Source organism: Coregonus lavaretus, assembly GCF_964263955.1.
Source record: "Coregonus lavaretus genome assembly, chromosome: 36".
Lineage (NCBI taxonomy): Eukaryota > Metazoa > Chordata > Actinopteri > Salmoniformes > Salmonidae > Coregonus > Coregonus lavaretus.
In genome coordinates, this window is record NC_140023.1 from 17,281,529 (window position 1) to 17,301,073 (window position 19,545).

Below are 19,545 nucleotides of genomic sequence, written 5' to 3' on the forward strand. Positions count from 1 at the left end.
ACAGGCCCCCCACCTAGGGTCTTTCCAGCTCTTTCTTCTGCAGTCTTTTACCGCCACATAGTCTCCAGGGTGCAGAAAATGCTCAAATTCTCCTGCTCAATTGGGCAGAGTTACCTTCACCCATGGGAAGAAAGTCTTAAGAATATTGTTAGGTAGGTGACACACAGTATGCTACTTATGTCTTCTCATCAGTCAGGAGAAGCCTTGAGATTATGCAGCGCACCTACTTGCAGCTTGTTGCAGTCCACACGTTTCATAGACAGGCCACCTCTACACCCTGCCTACTGCCTCCTATCACAAAAAAACATTTAATCTAACCCATAACACATTATTACTACTGCTCATATACTTAATACAACTTGCATATTTCCCCCAAAAAAACATTAAAACCCATATTTTACCCATGTAACCAATACTTCCCCCCTTTGGACACATGCCTCACATCGTGATTCATGTGTTCAAAAAGAAAACAACAACAATATTGCCTGTTGAACCAAAATAATAAATGAACTTAAAATGACAACCTTTGATAATATCTTAACCTAATTATATCCTCATAAGATTATTCAAGGACTATCCCTCATTCAGGACTAACTCTCTCACTTCATCGTTGTCCTGTTTGGAATGATATATAGGATTATTGCCAAATTATAAACTTCTTCATAATTATGAGTATTATAAATGACCCTTAACTCGGTATAATAAATGACCTTAAACTCATCATCCTATGTCACTCGGTTTTCCAGTGTGGGTGATCAAATCACACTAGAACGTCAGGACAAAGGCAAGAGGTCATTCAAACCTTTAAAATAAGTGTTTCATTCTATAGTAGACTAATCATTAACAACCGTCAAAACATTTCATAATTTTTGTATCCCAAGTGTACAGTAAGTCCTTAGTACAGCTCTTTTCAAAAGAAATCACATGTATTTACTTAAAACTCACTCAGTACATAAAACCTCAAATTACATGTGTTTGCCCCTTTTAGATATATAACTTCTATCCCGTGAAAAGAACCTATACAGCTAACATGTCATACTAAGTGGGTTGTTTGTGGTTATTTGAAAACCATATGGTAAAACAACAAACAAACAAAAAATGGCCAGGCCTTATTTATAGTCTCTGAAAATATTTCAAAGAAAAGAGAAAATCACTCCCCCCTTGTAAAAGTACACATTTAGTTAGTTTCCATTTTGATACCTCTTAACCAGTCCAAACAATTTACATTCGAAATTCTCACTCTCTATTGAATATACCAGTCCACATCTCCTGATCCCCCCCACTCAGAAAACCCTCAAAAACATCACTCGTGACTGCTCCCTTCCCCGGTGAATTCCACAATCCACTTCACATAAAAGGAAATAAAGTCTCATGAGATTTAAACCCCTAGGCTTTTCCCTAGTCGCACTGCTCCCACTCGATCACGCTTCGTGACTTCGAAAACTCAAATCCCCAAATATGCTATCTCTTGCCTCGTTGGTTGCACCTTCCCACATGCCCTGTGGCCCCTCTTCTACCAAACCAGTTTACTAATGTGATGATGGTCTGGTCCATCTTCTGTGGACATGCCCCTTCCTGAACTATTATTAGTCCCTCTGATATGCATTTAATTTGGACCCCCATTCTACACAGTGCATCTCTTCCTAATAGATTAACTGGAGTTTGTTCTGATACTAATATAGGTATACATGTAGCTTTTTCCTGCTTCTTATTTTACTGGAACTGTCATATGTATTAATTGCGTTTGTCATGAAAATTCTACTGTTTGTGCATCTTTGCCTGACATGGGGAGGTGAGAGGCATAATTTGGACTTACACATGAGTAAGTTGCTCCAGAATCTATCATCATTGGTGGGCCTCTATTATTCCCCTGAACCTGCAGCATAGGTTCTTCATCAGCCTGCATAGTTACTGCCACTAGCTGACCCTGCCCTTTAGGATTCCCTGGGCATCCCTAGTATCCATGATTTGGTCCTCCCCACGGGTTCACTGGGCCCTGTGGAGCCTGTGTCTAAGACTGCTGCCATTCAGCTAAGTTGGGCCCATTTCCTTGCCAATTACCCTGTTGTGGTTGCCTAGGCCCCCACGGCTTGGTAGGACAATCCCTTCTCATATGTCCTGATTGATTGCACCCCCAGCAGACACCTGGTCTTCTTGGTCCACCATTCTGGTGTGTTTGATGCTGTGGTTGGTACCATTGATTCTACGGGTCCATTTTCATTATTCTTATTTTGCCACTGTCCAGGGGATTGTTGTGTGTACATATTTACTATTAATACGGCAGGACCTCCTCAGCCCTGCTGTTGAGGCGGTGGTTTTTTGCCTCCATGGATGACAGGTGCCATGGCGCCCTCTTCTGTGGTCCTCTGTAGCTCAGCTGGTAGAGCACGGCGCTTGTAACGCCAAGGTAGTGGGTTCGATCCCCGGGACCACCCATACACAAAAATGTATGCACGCATGACTGTAAGTCGCTTTGGATAAAAGCGTCTGCTAAATGGCATATTATTATTATATTATTTATTTATTATTCTGGCAGCGCCGGAGCGATCACTGGGGCTTGTGTTTTCTCTCTGTCTTCTCTTGTTATTCCTTCCAGCTTCATCTGTCTCAGTCTTCTCTGAATGTCCCTCTCATCTACTATCTTTCCTTCTTCCCAAAAAAATTCCAAAATGTCTCTCTCCTTCACTCTCTTCCTCTTTCTTTTCTCCCCTTTCTCTCCTGTTTTATAGTTCTTTATTAGGGTATCCATTTCCTCACACACTGTTACATCAAACGTTCCCTCCTTTGGCCATTTAGTTGCTATTTTCCTGGTTCTTTTTTCCCATTTATCAGAGATTTTACCAATCTCTTTACTATTTTCTGGGAATCTTCTCTTCATGATTGCTACTGGTGTTCCTGCCATCTCTACTCCCTGTGTTCTTGGTCTCCCTGTATGGTTCAGTGTCTATAGTAGGGTGCAAGGTAAATTATTCCTGTTAACTTTCTCAGCTAAACGTTTTTATATCCCTCAGTTAATGGTATTCTTTTTCCTAATATATCTTCATACTCTTCTTCTTTCCAAAAATTTGATTTTATCCCTTGCTTTTCTTTTAATATTCTTCTTATCCTTTGTTCCCTTGTCTCTTCTCAAACCTATAAAATAGCCCCCTCACTTTCCTGTCCCTAGGTATTTTCCTAGTAGTCTATTCATTCTAGGTCGCTAGACCACCCCCTATTCACCCCTAATCATATTCACGTTTCTATTTTCTTTAATCTAGGTTTTTCGTATCTAACTTCCTATACCTTATTGTCCTGTCTTTCAGTATATCTATATCATACGTTATTATTTTTATATTTCCCGTCACTGTGTAATCCACTATTCTATCTCCACTTATCCTATACATAAATGCGGCTGGTTCTCGTTCTAATCTTCGTCTTGGCATTTATTCCCTAACTCATCCTCTTTTGTCTTTCTCTTTTACTTGTCTATATCTGGACAGCTAGTCCCTATCCTAAATTCTCCTACCTAGATTTCTATTATTACTATCATCCTGGTCCTATTACTGAATCAATGACATAGGTAATAGCTGTTTCGCATTAGCTTGTGCCTTTTCCTGATAATGTTATAATTGTAGCTTATTGGATTACTTTAGTTAAAATATAATTGTGTTGTTTAACAAATCTAGACCCCACAATAAATTGGTGCTATCCCATCAGCATAATAGTTAAAGCTACTTGCAATCCACTGGTCCACGTAACGAAAACAAATGATAGTTTTAGAATTAATTAACTATTTGCATACGTCACTGGTGTTACGCAAACTTATAGAATAAAGTAATAACAATTACAATTAGTCAAATAAATGTTTTCCATTCAACTATTCAGACTTCTGCTTCAAATGTCTCTTACGTACTCACTGGACTGTCTCTCTTTTACCCGCGAACTAGAACATGGCATTAGTAAAGTCTATTCACAAACCACCCATAACTAATAGTATATTTGCATTCATATTACTAAATGACATTACTTTCCTTTCAGTCTACCCAAACAATTCACCGTTGCAATTCTAACTTCCCTATTAAATCACTTTCCTTAGTTATCAATTCAAATCATTGCCACAGCTCTATCGCAATTGCCAGTCCGCTATTAAATGTATGTAACTGTCTTTTCTGATTAGGCTCTAATTAATAAAACAAATTCTTGCTATATTTGACAAGCATACATTTAATTCATATCCATATTCAATTCAATAGTCCACATTACAACTCTATTCTCAGTAGTTTTTAAACTATCAACTCATTAGGCAACACAAAAAATGACTCTCTTACTCCTCCCACTATTCCTGTTGAATAAGTGAGTCGTTCAATTCGAACCCCGTAAACTACTAAATCTCAGTCTTACATCACAAAATCAACACTGACTGTATAAATCTACACAACCCATAACCATAGTTGAACTATAATCAGAAAATCTAGATTTTAGTCAGTAATGCAGGATCTATGCTTTATTGAAATGACAAGTAAATCCTCCTTTATTCCAATTATAATGATCTGTAGTCTTAGCATCTGGCACATACCACACTTATTAGAAAATAGCTTTACAGGACATCTCACAAGCTGAAAGGGAATGATTTAGCAGTCAACGAGTCAAATCTACATTCATTAATTTGGAAACAGATCTAACGAATTTAATCAAATGGATTATGTTTTTTCCCCCTAATATACTTAAATTCCTTTACAATATCACCTCTGCTCCAGAATGATAGATAGTTATTATAAAGCTTAATCTTATTTCTATCAAATGATCTATGTACTGTCTCCCACCCCTCACGTACATCTACGTTTCGGGTGCGCAAGTCAGCATTTATATATTATTCCACTTTTATCCAATCTCTAGTAATCAATTACCCGCACATAACATTCATCATATTTTAATATATTCATATCAACCAAACCATTCGTATTTCTAATGACTATTTATTGCCACAAGTTAGTTTACCATAATCTAGTCCCAGCGGAACATCAACTGTAACTACCTAGACCCCTGCCCTCAGTCATAGACTCCTCCTAGAATCCTATAGACTGGTCACTATTCCCTGAACTAACATCTCACAATATTCTATGACAGGCAATGTTTTTACAAACCCCAAGATATCATTATATCAACAGTTTATTCTCCAAACTTCAGATTAACTCATTCCCATATTCACACGACTCTCATAGCACAACGCTATTTCCCAACACACAATCAATATTCGTACAACCTAAAGGAAAATTGTATTCTATTACAGTGCCCAAATTTGGAATGTTAACCCTATCAACATTTGACATTTCACTATGGTCAATTTTACCATAATCCTACATTACTTCTAAATTTCCCAAATATAATGACCCCCTAAAAGCTTGACCGAAATACAAGGTGTTGACGTCATATGATCACCCCCGTACACGTGACCTGTTCCTCCAACAAGATTACTCATACCCCTCCTGATAAAGACTCCGTTAATAAATGAATATCCACATACTATTAATTATCCTCTTCCTAATGCAAGATTGGGCTTGCCTTTTCTCCACCAGCCTTAGATGCTTCAAACGACCTAAAATATTGTCCCTTTCCTGACACTTCCTCCACAAAGAAAAGGCTATTATTTGCAGGATTTATTTTTATTGTCCGATCACTCACACAGATAAGCAGCCACTCGTGCTTAAATGAATCAGACGGAAGAACAAATGTATCAGACGTTTGAACAAAGCTAATTGATCAAACTGACCAAATGAGCAACCTGAATGAGACAGATGAAACATACAACTTAATCACAATTGAATGAACCACAGCCGCTCAAGCAAACCATTCCCCCGTACGAGATGAGCAGACCTACTCTATCTAATTATTTCTCTATACTTTGAAGCCCTGGTGGCTGTTCACAACCGTCCACCTACCTGAGATGACCGGCGCGGTGGTGTCACCTACTCAGGATGACCTACTTTTTTACCCGATTGGCCCTGTCTAACTTTTGCATCACCACACACAGGATTATGCACACCTACCCGAGCAGACCTCTAACAATAAACTCCACTTTAGAGCGGTACCGTAGGCCCTCTCAATCTTATGTACAACTCTTGGCTAGCCTCCTGCCCATTCAGTCCTCTGGAGTGCTAACCCTAGCTCTCCACAGCGGTACCACAGGATTTAACTTATTTACACTTATCAACAATAACATTGCATGCATGCTTATTTCTCATTCCAACAAAAACTCTGTACTTTTGCTAAATGTAGTCCTTAATGCTGGAGAGACCCCTCAGATTCAGCTTGATCGAAACACACAGCTTTTCTATGCTAGAAGTAAGAACGTCGCTTAACTTTATTTAACAGTAGCCACTGTATCTGTGTGATTCGTCAAAACCTCCTCTGATGGCGAAGCACTCAACAATCTCTTCCCAGTCCCATCTGGGGTGCCAATTATGTTGTGGAAAATAATCACTATACTTTATTAAAATTAAAGTTCTTCCAGAGTTTTTGTAGAATCAAGATTTGACTTTATTAAAATGTCAACAAAGCCAGGCTAGTCTGCAGAGTAGCCCATTTTCTCTCTCTTTGCTCCCCCTCTATATAGTCTCATTCACACACATCCTAGCTTAAAATCCCTCCCTCTTCAGTTTCCCGCTCTCTATCGCTCCGCCCACTTCCTTTGTCTATGATGGCGGCTAAATTCAACTTGTATTCAGTTCAGAATCAATAGTAATACAATCAATCAATCCCTTATCTTGCAAAAACACTCATGTTTAGTTTAAACTCTGTTCAACCCCAGCTTTCCTGAGCTTGACCTGAAGATTAATTGTTGGACATGACAGGTTCACACTTAATCTTTCAAACACACCCAAACCTACTCCTCTTCCCCTCCCACCACGCTGCAATTACTCATGACTAGTCTAAATGCTGTTCAACTTTGGCTCCGCTCTCAGAACCTTTGTTTGATGAGAGATGCATTTGGCAACAGTCTGGTTTCAGTCTCTGATAAGGTAAGACAGCCATGGATTTAGGTAAGAGTGAGCAATTCGACCCTAGGTCAAATCCCCATTTCACACAATCACAAGCCCAGTGAAAGGAACCATTCTTAGTTCTTGCCTAGCAACAGAGACGTCCGTGATTTAACGTTGTTTAGCACATAGTTCACTAAAAAATCTCCCTCAAGCAATAGTCAATCATGAGGCATCAAAGCCAAAGGAACTGAATAATTTTAAGAAATGCTATAGATGGAAGGAAAGTCGTTTCGAAACCTACCAAAAAACAATTAGGCAACAACAAATTCAATCCCTTTTAGACAACTTCCTGGACAAAACGTTCCACTGTAATAGTGAAGGTGTAAACTTGCCAGTAGAAAACCTAAACATTATATTTGACCTCTCAGCTTCCCTATCAAATCTAAAAAATCTCTAACAGAAAACCAAAGAAAAGTAACAACAATGACAAATGGTTTGATGAAGAATTCAAAAACCTAAGAAAGAAATTGAGAAACCTATCCAACCAAAAACATAGAGACCCAGAAAACCTGAGCCTATGCCTTCACTATGGTGAATCAATAAAACAATACAGAAAAATAAGGAACAGCATGTAAGAAATCAGCTCAATGTAATTGTAGAATCTATAGACTCTAACCACTTCTGGGAAAATTGGAAAACACTAAACAAACAACAACACGAAGAGCTATCTATCAAAAACGGAGATGTATGGGTAAACCACTTCTCCAATCTTTTTGGCCCTATAACAAAGAACAAACAGCAAAAAAATATACATGATCAAATGCAAATCTTAGAATCAACTATTAAAGACTACCAGAACCCACTGTATTATCCAATTACATTGAATGAACTACAGGACAAAATACAAACCCTTCAACCCAAAAAGGCCTGTGGTGTTGATGGTATCCTCAATGAAATTATAAAATATACAGACCACAAATTCCAACTGGCTATACTTAAACTCTTTAACATCATCCTTAGCTCTGGCATCTTCCCCAATATTTGGAACCAAGGACTGATCACCCCAATCCACAAAAGTGGAGACATATTTGACCCAAATAACTACTGTGGGACATGCGTCAACAGAAACCTTGGGAAAATCCTCTGCATTATCATTAACAGCAGACTAGTTAATTTCCTCAGTGAAAACAAGGTACTGAGCAAATGTCAAATTGGCTTTTTACCAAATTACCGTACAACAGACCATGTATTCACCCTGCACACCCTAATTAACAAACAAAACAAAACAAAGGCAAAGTCTTCTCATGCTTTGTTGATTTCAAAAAAGCTTTTGACTCAATTTGGCATGAGGGTCTGCTATACAAATTTATGGAAAGTGGGGTTGGGGGGAAAACATACAACATTATAAAATCCATGTACACAAACAACAAGTGTGCGGTTAAAATTGGCAAAAAAACACACACATTTCTTTCCACAGGGCCGTGGGGTGAGACAGGGATGCAGTTTAAGCCCCACCCTCTTCAACATATATATCAACTAATTGGCGAGGGCACTAGAACAGTCTGCAGCACCCGGCCTCACCCTACTAGAATCTGAAGTCAAATGTCTACTGTTTGCTGATGATCTGGTGCTTCTGTCACCAACCAAGGAGGGCCTACAGCACCACCTAGATCTTCTGCACAGATTCTGTCAGACCTGGGCCCTGACAGTAAATCTCAGTAAGACAAAAATAATGGTGTTCCAAAAAAGGTCCAGTTGCCAGGACCACAAATACAAATTCCATCTAGAGCACACAAAAAACTATACATACCTCGGCCTAAACATCAGCGCCACAGGTAACTTCCACAAAGCTGTGAACGATCTGAGAGACAAGGCAAGAAGGGCCTTCTATGCCATCAAAAGGAACATAAAATTTGACATACCAATTAGGATCTGGCTAAAAATACTTGAATCAGTTACAGAACCCATTGCCCTTTATGGTTGTGAGGTCTGGGGTCCGCTCACCAACCAAGAATTCACAAAATGGGACAAACACCAAATAGAGACTCTGCATGCAGAATTCTGCAAAAACATCCTCTGTGTACAATGTAAAACACCAAATAATGCATGCAGAGCAGAATTAGGCCAATACCCGCTAATTATCAAAATCCAGAAAAGAGCCATTAAATTCTATAACCACTTAAAAGGAAGCGATTCCCAAACCTTCCATAACAAAGCCATCACCTACAGAGAGATGAACTTGGAGAAGAGTCTCCTAAGTAAGCTGGTCCTGGGGCTCTGTTCACAAACACAAACAGACCCCACAGAGCCCCAGGACAACAACAACAACACAATTAGACCCAACCAAATCATGACAAAACAAAAAGAGAATTACTTGACACATTGGAATGAATTAACAAAATAACAGAGCAAACTAGAATGCTATTTGGCCCTAAACAGAGAGTACCCAGTGGCAGAATACCTGACCACTGTGACTGACCCAAACTTAAGGAAAGCTTTGACTATGTACAGACCCAGTGAGCATAGCCTAGCTATTGAGAAAAGCAGCTGTAGGCAGACCTGGCTCTCAAGAGAAGACAGGCTATGTGCACACTGCCCACAAAATGAGGTGGAAACTGAGCTGCACTTCCAAACCTCCTGCCAAATGTATGACCATATTAGAGACACATATTTCCCTCAGATTATAGAGATTCACAATGAATTCGAAAAAAAACAACCAATTTTGATAAACTCCCTTTTATCTACTGGGTGAAATACCACAGTGTGCCATCACAGCAGCAAGATGTGTGACCTGTTGCCACAATAAAAGGGCAACCAGTGAAGAACAAACACCATTGTAAATACAACCCATATTTATGTTTATTTATTTTCCCATTTGTACTTTAACTATTTGCACATTGTTACATCACTGTATATATACATAATATGACATTTGAAATGTCTTTATTCTTTTGGAACTTCTGAGTGTAATGTTTACTGTTAATATTTATTGTTTATTTCATTTTTGTTTACTATCTACTTCACTTGCTTTGGCAATGTTAACATATGTTTCCCATGCCAATAAAGCCCTTAAATTGAAATTGAAATTGAATTGAGCGAGAGAGAGAGAGAGAGAGAGAGAGAGAGAGAGAGAGAGAGAGAGAGAGAGAGAGAGAGAGAGAGAGAGAGAGAGAGAGAGAGAGAGAGAGAGAGAGAGAGAGAGAGAGAGAGAGAGAGAGAGAGAGAGAGAGAGAGAGAGAGAGAGAGAGAGAGAGACTGTGTGTGTCTGCACCATTCTGTCTAGATCTGACACCCTTTGTGTTTTTTGGAGCAGTGGACCAGGGGCAAGGACTCGGCCTGTAGAATTATGAATCTGGCTTTTCCACCACAATGGCTGTGAGATGCATTCAACTGATGGAGTTGCCTATTTTAATCTAGTGGTTTCCGTCCCAGCTCCACTCTGCTGACCCTATTCTAGATCATTCCATAGATCACTATAATAAAGCACTGTGACCAATAGGAGGGTCACACTTTGATTAAGCTCCATGCTATTATGCAAACAGCAAAAACTGGAATGCACCTTTGAATATTGCTTACATTAAAAAAACAGCTTTTGGTGGTGGACCCACTCTTTGATATGCAAGTATGTAATACAGTAGCAGAATAAGGAGAATGGATTTGTATGGAGCTCTAAATTCATACTCAATATCTGTGGCTTCCTGCACACACACACACACACACACACACACACACACGTACAAAGACACACACTTGGAATGGTATAGCTGTCTCATCTGGGCCGCCGGCCATTTTTCTCATACTTACAGTACAGGGCTGCATCTTTTAGGACAGGGCTTGTCAGCTGAAGCTGAAAATGAGGCAAGTGACTTCCCTATCATTATACTGTAAATTATAGAAAATATTTTTTGGGTTTGGGTTATGGCTTCAACAGGTGTGTGTGTGTGTTTTAGTGCAATAACATAGACACAATCCTGTGTGTGAATAACACATTGGATGGAAAAAACGCGTTGAGCTAGCTGTTGCAGTGTGAAAGGGAACAGTTGTTGACATGGGATGTGCGTGTGAGTGCCTCTGGCCAGGTTCCTGGTCTGCAGCTATCAAAGAGGACCAACTTTCTCCCCAGGCAGGAGAAGAACTCACACTCAATGCCTCTTCTTTCCTTCTCTCTTCTTTTGTGGGTTTTCTCTGCACTCCGTGGGGTCTGTTAATACCATCACAATTATTCCTGCTGTAACCCTTGTCATCATCAAACGGAGACTGCAAAAGTGAAGAATGCAGGTGTGAATACTCTCCGTACTCTCCCATGTGTATTAACTCTCCCATCTGGTCTGGGACCCAAGGCACACCAAGCACACTCATCAAAAGCATACAACATTCACTTTGAAAAGAGAAAAACAGCACTAACATGAAAAACCATATGGATGCCTGATGAAGACCTAAGGGTCAAAACGTTTTTATAATAATAATAAATCACCTGGGAGAATGAGCAGCAGTGTGCAGCGTTTTCCTTTTTATTTTCCATGAATTCACCTACAACCCCAGCACCTGCAAAAAGTACCTGGATGTGCCTATGTTCTTCAGCTTTTATACTGAAATAAAAGATCCCTGAAATTTTCCATACGCCCAAAAAACGTATTTCTCTCAAATTTTGTGCACAAATTTGTTGACATCCTTGTTAGTGAGCATTTCTCCTTTGTCAAGATAATCCATCCACCTGACAGGTGTGGCATATCAAGAAGCTGATTAAACAGCATGATCATTACACAGGTGCACCTTGTGCTGGGGACAATAAAAGGCCACTCTAAAATGTGCAGTTTTGTCACACAACACAATGCCACAGATGTCTCATGTTTTGAGGGAGCGTGCAATTGGCATGCTGACTGCAGGAATGTCCACCAGAGCTGTTGCCAGAAAATGTTATGCTCGTTTCTCTACAATAAGCCTCCTCCAACGTTGTTTTAGGGAATTTGGCAGTACACCCAACCAGCCTCACAACCGCAGACCACGTGTAACCACACCAGCCCAGGACCTCCACATCCGCCTTCTTCACCTGCAGGATCATCTGAGACCAGCCAACCAGACAGCTGATGAAACTGTGGGTTTGTTAGCATAACCAAAGATGTTCTGCACAAACTGTCAGAAACCGTCTCAGCGACACTCATCTGCGTGTTTGTCGTCCTCACCAAGGTCTTGACCTGACTGCAGTTCGGCATCGTAACCGACTACAGTTGGCAAATCCTCACCTTCGATGGCCACTGGCATGCTGGAGAAGTGTGCTCTTCATGGATGAATCCCGGTTTAAACTATACCGGGCAGATGACAGACAGCGTGTATGGGATCGTGTGGACAAGCAGTTTGCTGATGTCAACGTTGAGAACAGAGTGCCCTATGGTGGCGGTGGGGTTATGGTATGGGCAGGCAGGCAGGCATAAGATACGGACAACGAACACAATTGCATTTGATCGATGGCAATTTTAATGCACAGAGATACGGTGACGAGATCCGGAGACCCATTGTTGTGCCATTCATCCGCTGCCATTACCTCATGTTTCAGCATGATAATGCACGGCCCCATGACGGGAGGATCTGTACACAATTCCTGAAAGCTAAAAATGTCCCAGTTCTTCCATGGCCTGCATACTAACCTCAACTCTAACCTTAACCACACTGCTAACCTTATGCCTAACCCTAACCTTAAATTAAGACCAAAAAGCAAATGTTTGTTTTCATGAATTTGAATGATATAACCAATTTGGACTTTGTGACTGTGGTAACTAGTGACACAACCATATTACATGTTACTATCTTTGCTGTGAGTGAGACAATTACTAGAAAAATGCAATGGATATTTTTGGCACAAAGGTGATAATGAAAGTGTATTTTTAGATATTTTGAAATTGGACTTCTCTATTGGGCAATCTATGGGATTGTCATTTTGGGAAAAATCGGTCTCGAAAACAATTACTGGAAAAATGCAATGGATATTTTTGGCACAAATGTGATAATGAAAGTGTATTTTTAGTCATTTTGAAACTGGCTCTCTGAGCACTGTAGAAAGCGTGATTCCAGACCAGAACCCTGGCCCCCTGGTGGGGAGTGGCAACTCCGAGCAAGGACATGGAGAAAAGAGCGATATGTAAATATGTCAATTTAACAAAAATGTGCTATACGGTTGCGTGGCTGGCGCGCAAGAGCGTATGAAACGCCATCCTCTCTTGCGGTTGTCAAACTGTGTTTTATACCACTGTGTCTTACCGACCACAAATATCAACTGTAGTCTATTAACATTCATATCGAGAATCGATAACTTTCCAAAACAGATTCCCACTGTGGAGCCAACAAGATAAGTTATCATCACCTGGCCATATTGAGGTTGCATATTTGCCTCTAGCTGGAACACTGACCGGACAGCTGTCGGATTTGTGTCAGGACTCCCAGTTTATTTCTCTTTCCCACCGTCCACCTACAACCCATCTTGGGTGGCCCATCAGCCCTGGAGGGCGCAAGTGGAGCGATGAGCGGCGCCGTGCGCTCGGTTCGGAAGGGCATCTCGTGTCCGTTCCAGGACCCGAACTGCACGCGCATCGTGGAGACGCTCTCCTCCTGGAACGATACGGGGGTCAATGAGTACCGGCTGGTGGACCTGCCATCTGTTACCACCTCTGTAAGTGTTTCACCTGTTTATTATAACCCAGGTTGAAGTAGCCTGATCATTCATGTAGGACATGCGTTTGGTTTGATTGTGATTGTAAGACTGTGCTATGTTTGTAATGATAACTGATTGCTGTTCCTCATGTCAAATTATTTATTTCAATGACTGATGCAGCTATAATTTCTGAATGACATTGCCTTGTCTTGTTCAGAAATAATACATAATTCAGATTGACATCCACAACAAAAATAACATATATTTTTGCATGATAGGCACATTACAGAGAATCTGCTCAGGAAAAAAAGCTATTTCTTGACAGCTGTCCTGAAATGCCTGAATAACATTCTTCTCTTGGGGCAGATCTGACTTATCAAAAATGATTATTCATTCACCCTGCAATACAGAGTGTTCTGTTTTACAGTGACTCTAGAGAATGGAAAGTAAGAAAGATGTGCATTACATTACATTTACAGTCATCTGTACATCAATAATAATTCACAGCAATGATTCAGATGGGCTCACATACCTCAGCCGCACTCTACCCAAGGCTACCATGGTGCTCTATTGATTTGGCACCTACTTGCAAACCCTTTATTGATGGCCCATTTCCATGCTACTGGCTAGTGCCTTTATTCACTGTTTGTGGGTTAAAATGTATTTATTAAAGAATCAGGAGCAAAGGGGTACCTTTTAAAGGGTAAACAGATTGGTTAATGCTCAATTCAGATAGTGCTGTTCAACTGAAGCCTCTTTAAGATGCTGGTTATCGGTTATTTGTGATGAAGTGACTAACGTTGTCTCTGTCTCTCTCTCTTTCTCACTCTCTCTCTGTGTCTGTTTCTCTCTTCAGGTGTATGTGCATGTCTGTCATACTTATTTTTGTGGTATTTAGTGTAAATGTCTAGCTTACATTCTGATCTCTTACTAAATGGTCTTACAGAATGTTACCCACAGTGTAAATACTAATGCTGGTCTTATTACCAAAGGGACAATGAGGTACAGAGACCTTTCAGTGGGTAGATATCACCTGCCACCTTCGATGAAATATCAAGTACATTCTGATGGCATTTCCGTGTTGTTAGTCTGTCCCAGTCCCTGAGATGACACAGCTATGAGGGATGGATTCAGAAAAGGGATGTCTGAGCATCACAATTAGACAGCACAACTTCAGCCAGAACCTTCCTGTCAGATGGCTGACTCATTTTAGCCTCCCCCTCCTGATTTCCCTCCAACACGCAATATTTAATCGGGTTTATTGTTATCTTAGCTCAACATACAGAACTGTATCAAATCCCCTCTCAATATTCTAAAAATGCAGATTCCTGCATTTCCAGATTTTGTTTGTTTGTCCATTCATTCTGGGGTTTATGGTTTTGATTTTGGGCATGCACTCAAACCGCCGTCATCCCCTTTCCAGAGAGAACTCCCCTCGGCATGCACAGACAGGTGCTGAGTGGCTCGAGCATTACTAGACATAGTTGGGTTTTGCATAGAAAGAGCACTTAATTGATGTTGTGGAACAATAGCAAGACTCCCTTACCAAAAAAAAGAGGCTTCTGGCAAACAGTTGTGGCAAATCTTTGGCAAATTTGCAGCAAGCTCATATTTTCACATCCAAATTAGTTTTGTGGCAAACTGTTGCAGCAAATTGTGGCGACTTGTGAATTTCTGGCAAACAATTCTGGGAAACTTGTGGCGAACATTCTACTGTTTGCTGCAAATTAGATCCGCTTTTTGTTTACTTTGTGTATTAACATTTACATTTACATTTATTAACAACATTGAAATGTTGTATCTATATAAACAAAATCACATAACTTTAAATGAACTTGCTTCTCACTAAGAAAACTAAACTAAACATAATACATGCACTAAATATACTAAACAACGTGTATTCAATGTCTTAAAAGATACAAATTAATACAATACAACTTCAAATCATCAGCATGCTAATGTCGAAAAGAGCAAAGACTGAATATTTCCCAAATAAATTGTTTCTTTAATATTTTTAGGTAGCTACAACATTTAACATCAAATCAAATCAAAATGTATTGGTTGTGTACACAGATTTGCAGATGTGATTGCAGGTGCAGCAAAATGCTTATGTTTCTAGCTCCAACAGTGCAGTAATATCTAGAAACAATACAATAACCAAAGTCTTTGATAAAAAAAAATAAAAAAAATACAAGAACGAGCAATATCAAAACCAGCAAGGTCAGAGTCCAGAATATATATATGGTGCTAGCTATGCACATTTGTGTGGGAACATCAAAAACGATCCAATCTTAGCTTTAGAATGTACAGTCGTGGTCAAAATGTTTGAGAATGACACAAGTATTGGTCTTCACAAAGTTTGCTGCTTCAGTGTTTTTAGATATTTTTGTCAGATGTTACTATGGTATACTGAAGTATAATTACAAGCAATCCATAAGTGTCAAAGGCTTTTATTGACAATTACATTAAGTTATGCAAAGAGTCAATATTTGCAGTGTTGACCCTTCTTTTTCAAGACCTCTGCAATCCGCCCTGGCATGCTGTCAATTAACTTCTGGGCCACATCCTGACTGATGGCAGCCCATTCTTGCATAATCAATGCTTGGAGTTTGTCAGAATTTGTGGGTTTTTGTTTGTCCACCCGCCTCTTGAGGATTGACCACAAGTTCTCAATGGGATTAAGGTCTGGGAAGTTTCCTGGCCATGGACCCAAAATGTCGATGTTTTGTTCCCTGAGCCACTTAGTTATCACTTTTGCCTTATGGCAAGGTGCTCCATCATGCTGGAAAAGGCATTGTTCGTCACCAAACTGTTCTTGGATGGTTGGGAGAAGTTGCTCTCGGAGGATGTAAGAGCGTCTGCTAAATGACTAAAATGTAAATGTAAATGTACCATTCTTTATTCATGTCTGTGTTCTTAGGCAAAATTGTGAGTGAGCCCACTCCCTTGGCTGAGAAGCAAGCCCACACATGAATGGTCTCAGGATGCTTTACTGTTGGCATGACACAGGACTGATGGTAGCGCTCACCTTGTCTTCTCCGGACACGCTTTTTTCCAGATGCCCCAAACAATCGGAAAGGGGATTCATCAGAGAAAATGACTTTACCCCAGTCCTCAGCAGTCCAATCCCTGTACCTTTTGCAGAATATCAGTCTGTCCCTGATGTTTTTCCTGGAGAGAAGTGGCTTCTTTGCTGCCCTTCTTGACACCAGGCCATCCTCCAAAAGTCTTCGCCTCACTGTGCGTGCAGATGCACTCACACCTGCCTGCTGCCATTCCTGAGCAAGCTCTGCACTGGTGGTGCCCCAATCCCGCAGCTGAATCAACTTTAGGAGACGGTCCTGGCGCTTGCTGGACTTTCTTGGGCACCCTGAAGCCTTCTTCACAACAATTGAACCTCTGTCCTTGAAGTTCTTGATGATCCGATAAATGGTTGATTTAGGTGAAATCTTACAACAGCAATATCCTTGCCTGTGAAGCCCTTTTTGTGCAAAGCAATGATGACGGCACGTGTTTCCTTGCAGGTAACCATGGTTAACAGAGGAAGAACAATGATTTCAAGCACCACCCTCCTTTTAAAGTTTCCAGTCTGTTATTCTAACAATCAGCATGACAGAGTGATCTCCAGCCTTGTCCTAGTCAACACTCTCACCTGTGTTAACGAGAGAATCACTGACATGATGTCACCTGGTCCTTTTGTGGCAGGGCTGAAATGCAGTGGAAATGTTTTTTGGGGATTAAGTTCATTTTCATGGCAAAGAGGGACTTTGCAATTAATTGCAGTTCATCTGATCACTCTTCATAACATTTTGGAGTATATGCAAATTGCCATCATAAAAACGGAACAGCAGACTTTGTGAAAATTAATATTTGTGTCATTCTCAAAACTTTTGACCACGACTGTAGTCTGTGGGAGTCATTCAGGTAGGTATACACTGAGTTTACAAAACATTATGAACACCTACTCTTTCCATGACATAGACTGACCAGGTGAAAGTTATTATCCCGTTATTGATGTCAATTATTAAATCCACTTCAATCGGTGTAGATGAAGAGGAGGAGATAGGTTAAAGAAGGATTTTCAAGCCTTGAGAAAATTGAGACATGATTGTATATGTGTGCCATTCAAGAATGGTCCACCATCCACAACGACATCCAGCCAACTTGACACAACTGTGGGAAACATTGGAGTCAAAATGTGCCAGCATCCCAGTGGAACGCTTTCGACACCTTGTAGAGTCCATGCCCCGACGAATTGAGGCTGTTCTGGTGGCAAAAGGGGGGGAGGAGGGGGCGCAACTCAATATTAGGAGGGTGTTCTTAATGTTTTGTACACTCAGTGTATGTATGTGTGTATTTACAGTGAGGGGAAAAAATTATTTGATCCCCTGCTGATTTTGTACGTTTGCCCACTGACAAAGAAATGATCAGTCTATAATTTTAATGGTAGGTTTATTTGAACAGTGAGAGACAGAATAACAACAAAAAAATCCAGAAAAATGCATGTCAAAAATGTTATAAATTGATTTGCATTTTAATGAGGGAAATAAGTATTTGACCCCCTCTCAATTAGAAAGATTTCTGGCTCCCAGGTGTCTTTTATACAGGTAACGAGCTGAGTGTCACGATCGTCTACCATAGAGGACCAATGCGCAGCGTTGAAGGTGAACATATTTTATTACTATAGATGATCACACGATCAAAAACACAAACGAAAACGTGACGTCTACGGTTTCACACAAACCGAAATGAACAAGAAACCACAAACACAACGTGAAAGACAGATAGTTAAATATGGCTCCCAATCAGAGACAACGAGCCAACAGCTGACACTCGTTACCTCTGATTGGGAGTCACTCAAACAAAGAAATACAATAACCTAGAACCCACCACAAAACATAGAAACTAACACCCTGGCTCAACATACGAGAGTCCCCCGAGCCAGGGCGTGACAGTACCCCCCCCTAAAGGCGCGGACTCCGACCGCGCCAACGAAACACAACAGGGGAGGGACCGGGTGGGCACTCCGCCTCGGCGGCGGATCCGGCTCCAGTGGAACAGGCACGTGCCGTGCCGGACCGACGACGCACACCACTGGCTTGGTGTGGGGAACAGGCACGGGCCGTGCTGCACTGACGACGCACACCACTGGCTTGGTGTGGGGAGCAGGAGCGGGCCGGACAGGGCTGACGAACCGCCCCACAGACTTGGTGCTGGGAGCAGGAATGGGCCGGACCGGGCTGGCGACGCGCACCACAGACCTGGTGCGGAGAGCAGGAACGGGCAGAGCCGGGCTGACGAGACGCACCACAGACTTGACGCGGGGAGCAGGAATGGGCCGGACCGGGCTGGCGACGCGCACCACAGACCTGGTGCGGAGAGCAGGAACGGGCAGAGCCGGGCTGACGAGACGCACCACAGGCTTGATGCGGGGAGCAGGAATGGGCCGGACCGGGCTGGCGACGCGCACCACAGTCCTGGTGCGGGGAGCAGGAACGGGCAGAGCCGGGCTGACGAGACGCACCACAGACTTGACGCGGGGAGCAGGAATGGGCCGGACCGGGCTGGCGACGCGCACCACAGACCTGGTGCGGAGAGCAGGAACGGGCAGAGCCGGGCTGACGAGACGCACCACAGGCTTGATGCGGGGAGCAGGAATGGGCCGGACCGGGCTGGCGACGCGCACCACAGTCCTGGTGCGGGGAGCAGGAACGGGCAGAGCCGGGCTGACGAGACGCACCACAGACTTGATGCGGGGAGCAGGAATGGGCCGGACTGGACTGGCGACGCGCACCGCAGGTTCGGTGCGGGGAGCAGGAATAGACCGGACCGTACTGGGGACACACACCACTGGCTCCACACCGGGATCTGGAACGGGCCGGACCGGACTGGCAACACACGCCAGTACCTCTCGCCGTGCCTCCACACCTTCCATCCCCT

General features: G+C 41.9%; 1 protein-coding gene across 1 annotated transcript in view; it reads left to right on the top strand.

The window, feature by feature from the left end:
- Nucleotides 1-13,473: 13,473 nt before the first annotated feature.
- Nucleotides 13,474-19,545, top strand: part of opn4a (opsin 4a (melanopsin)) — a gene marked incomplete at both ends in the record, with an annotated part of 80,943 nt that continues 74,871 nt past the window's right edge. Inside the window, one exon of the mRNA XM_084153268.1 lies at nt 13,474-13,623. Within this exon, the coding sequence (XP_084009394.1) occupies nt 13,474-13,623 (150 nt within the window). The remainder of the gene's footprint in view (nt 13,624-19,545) is intronic.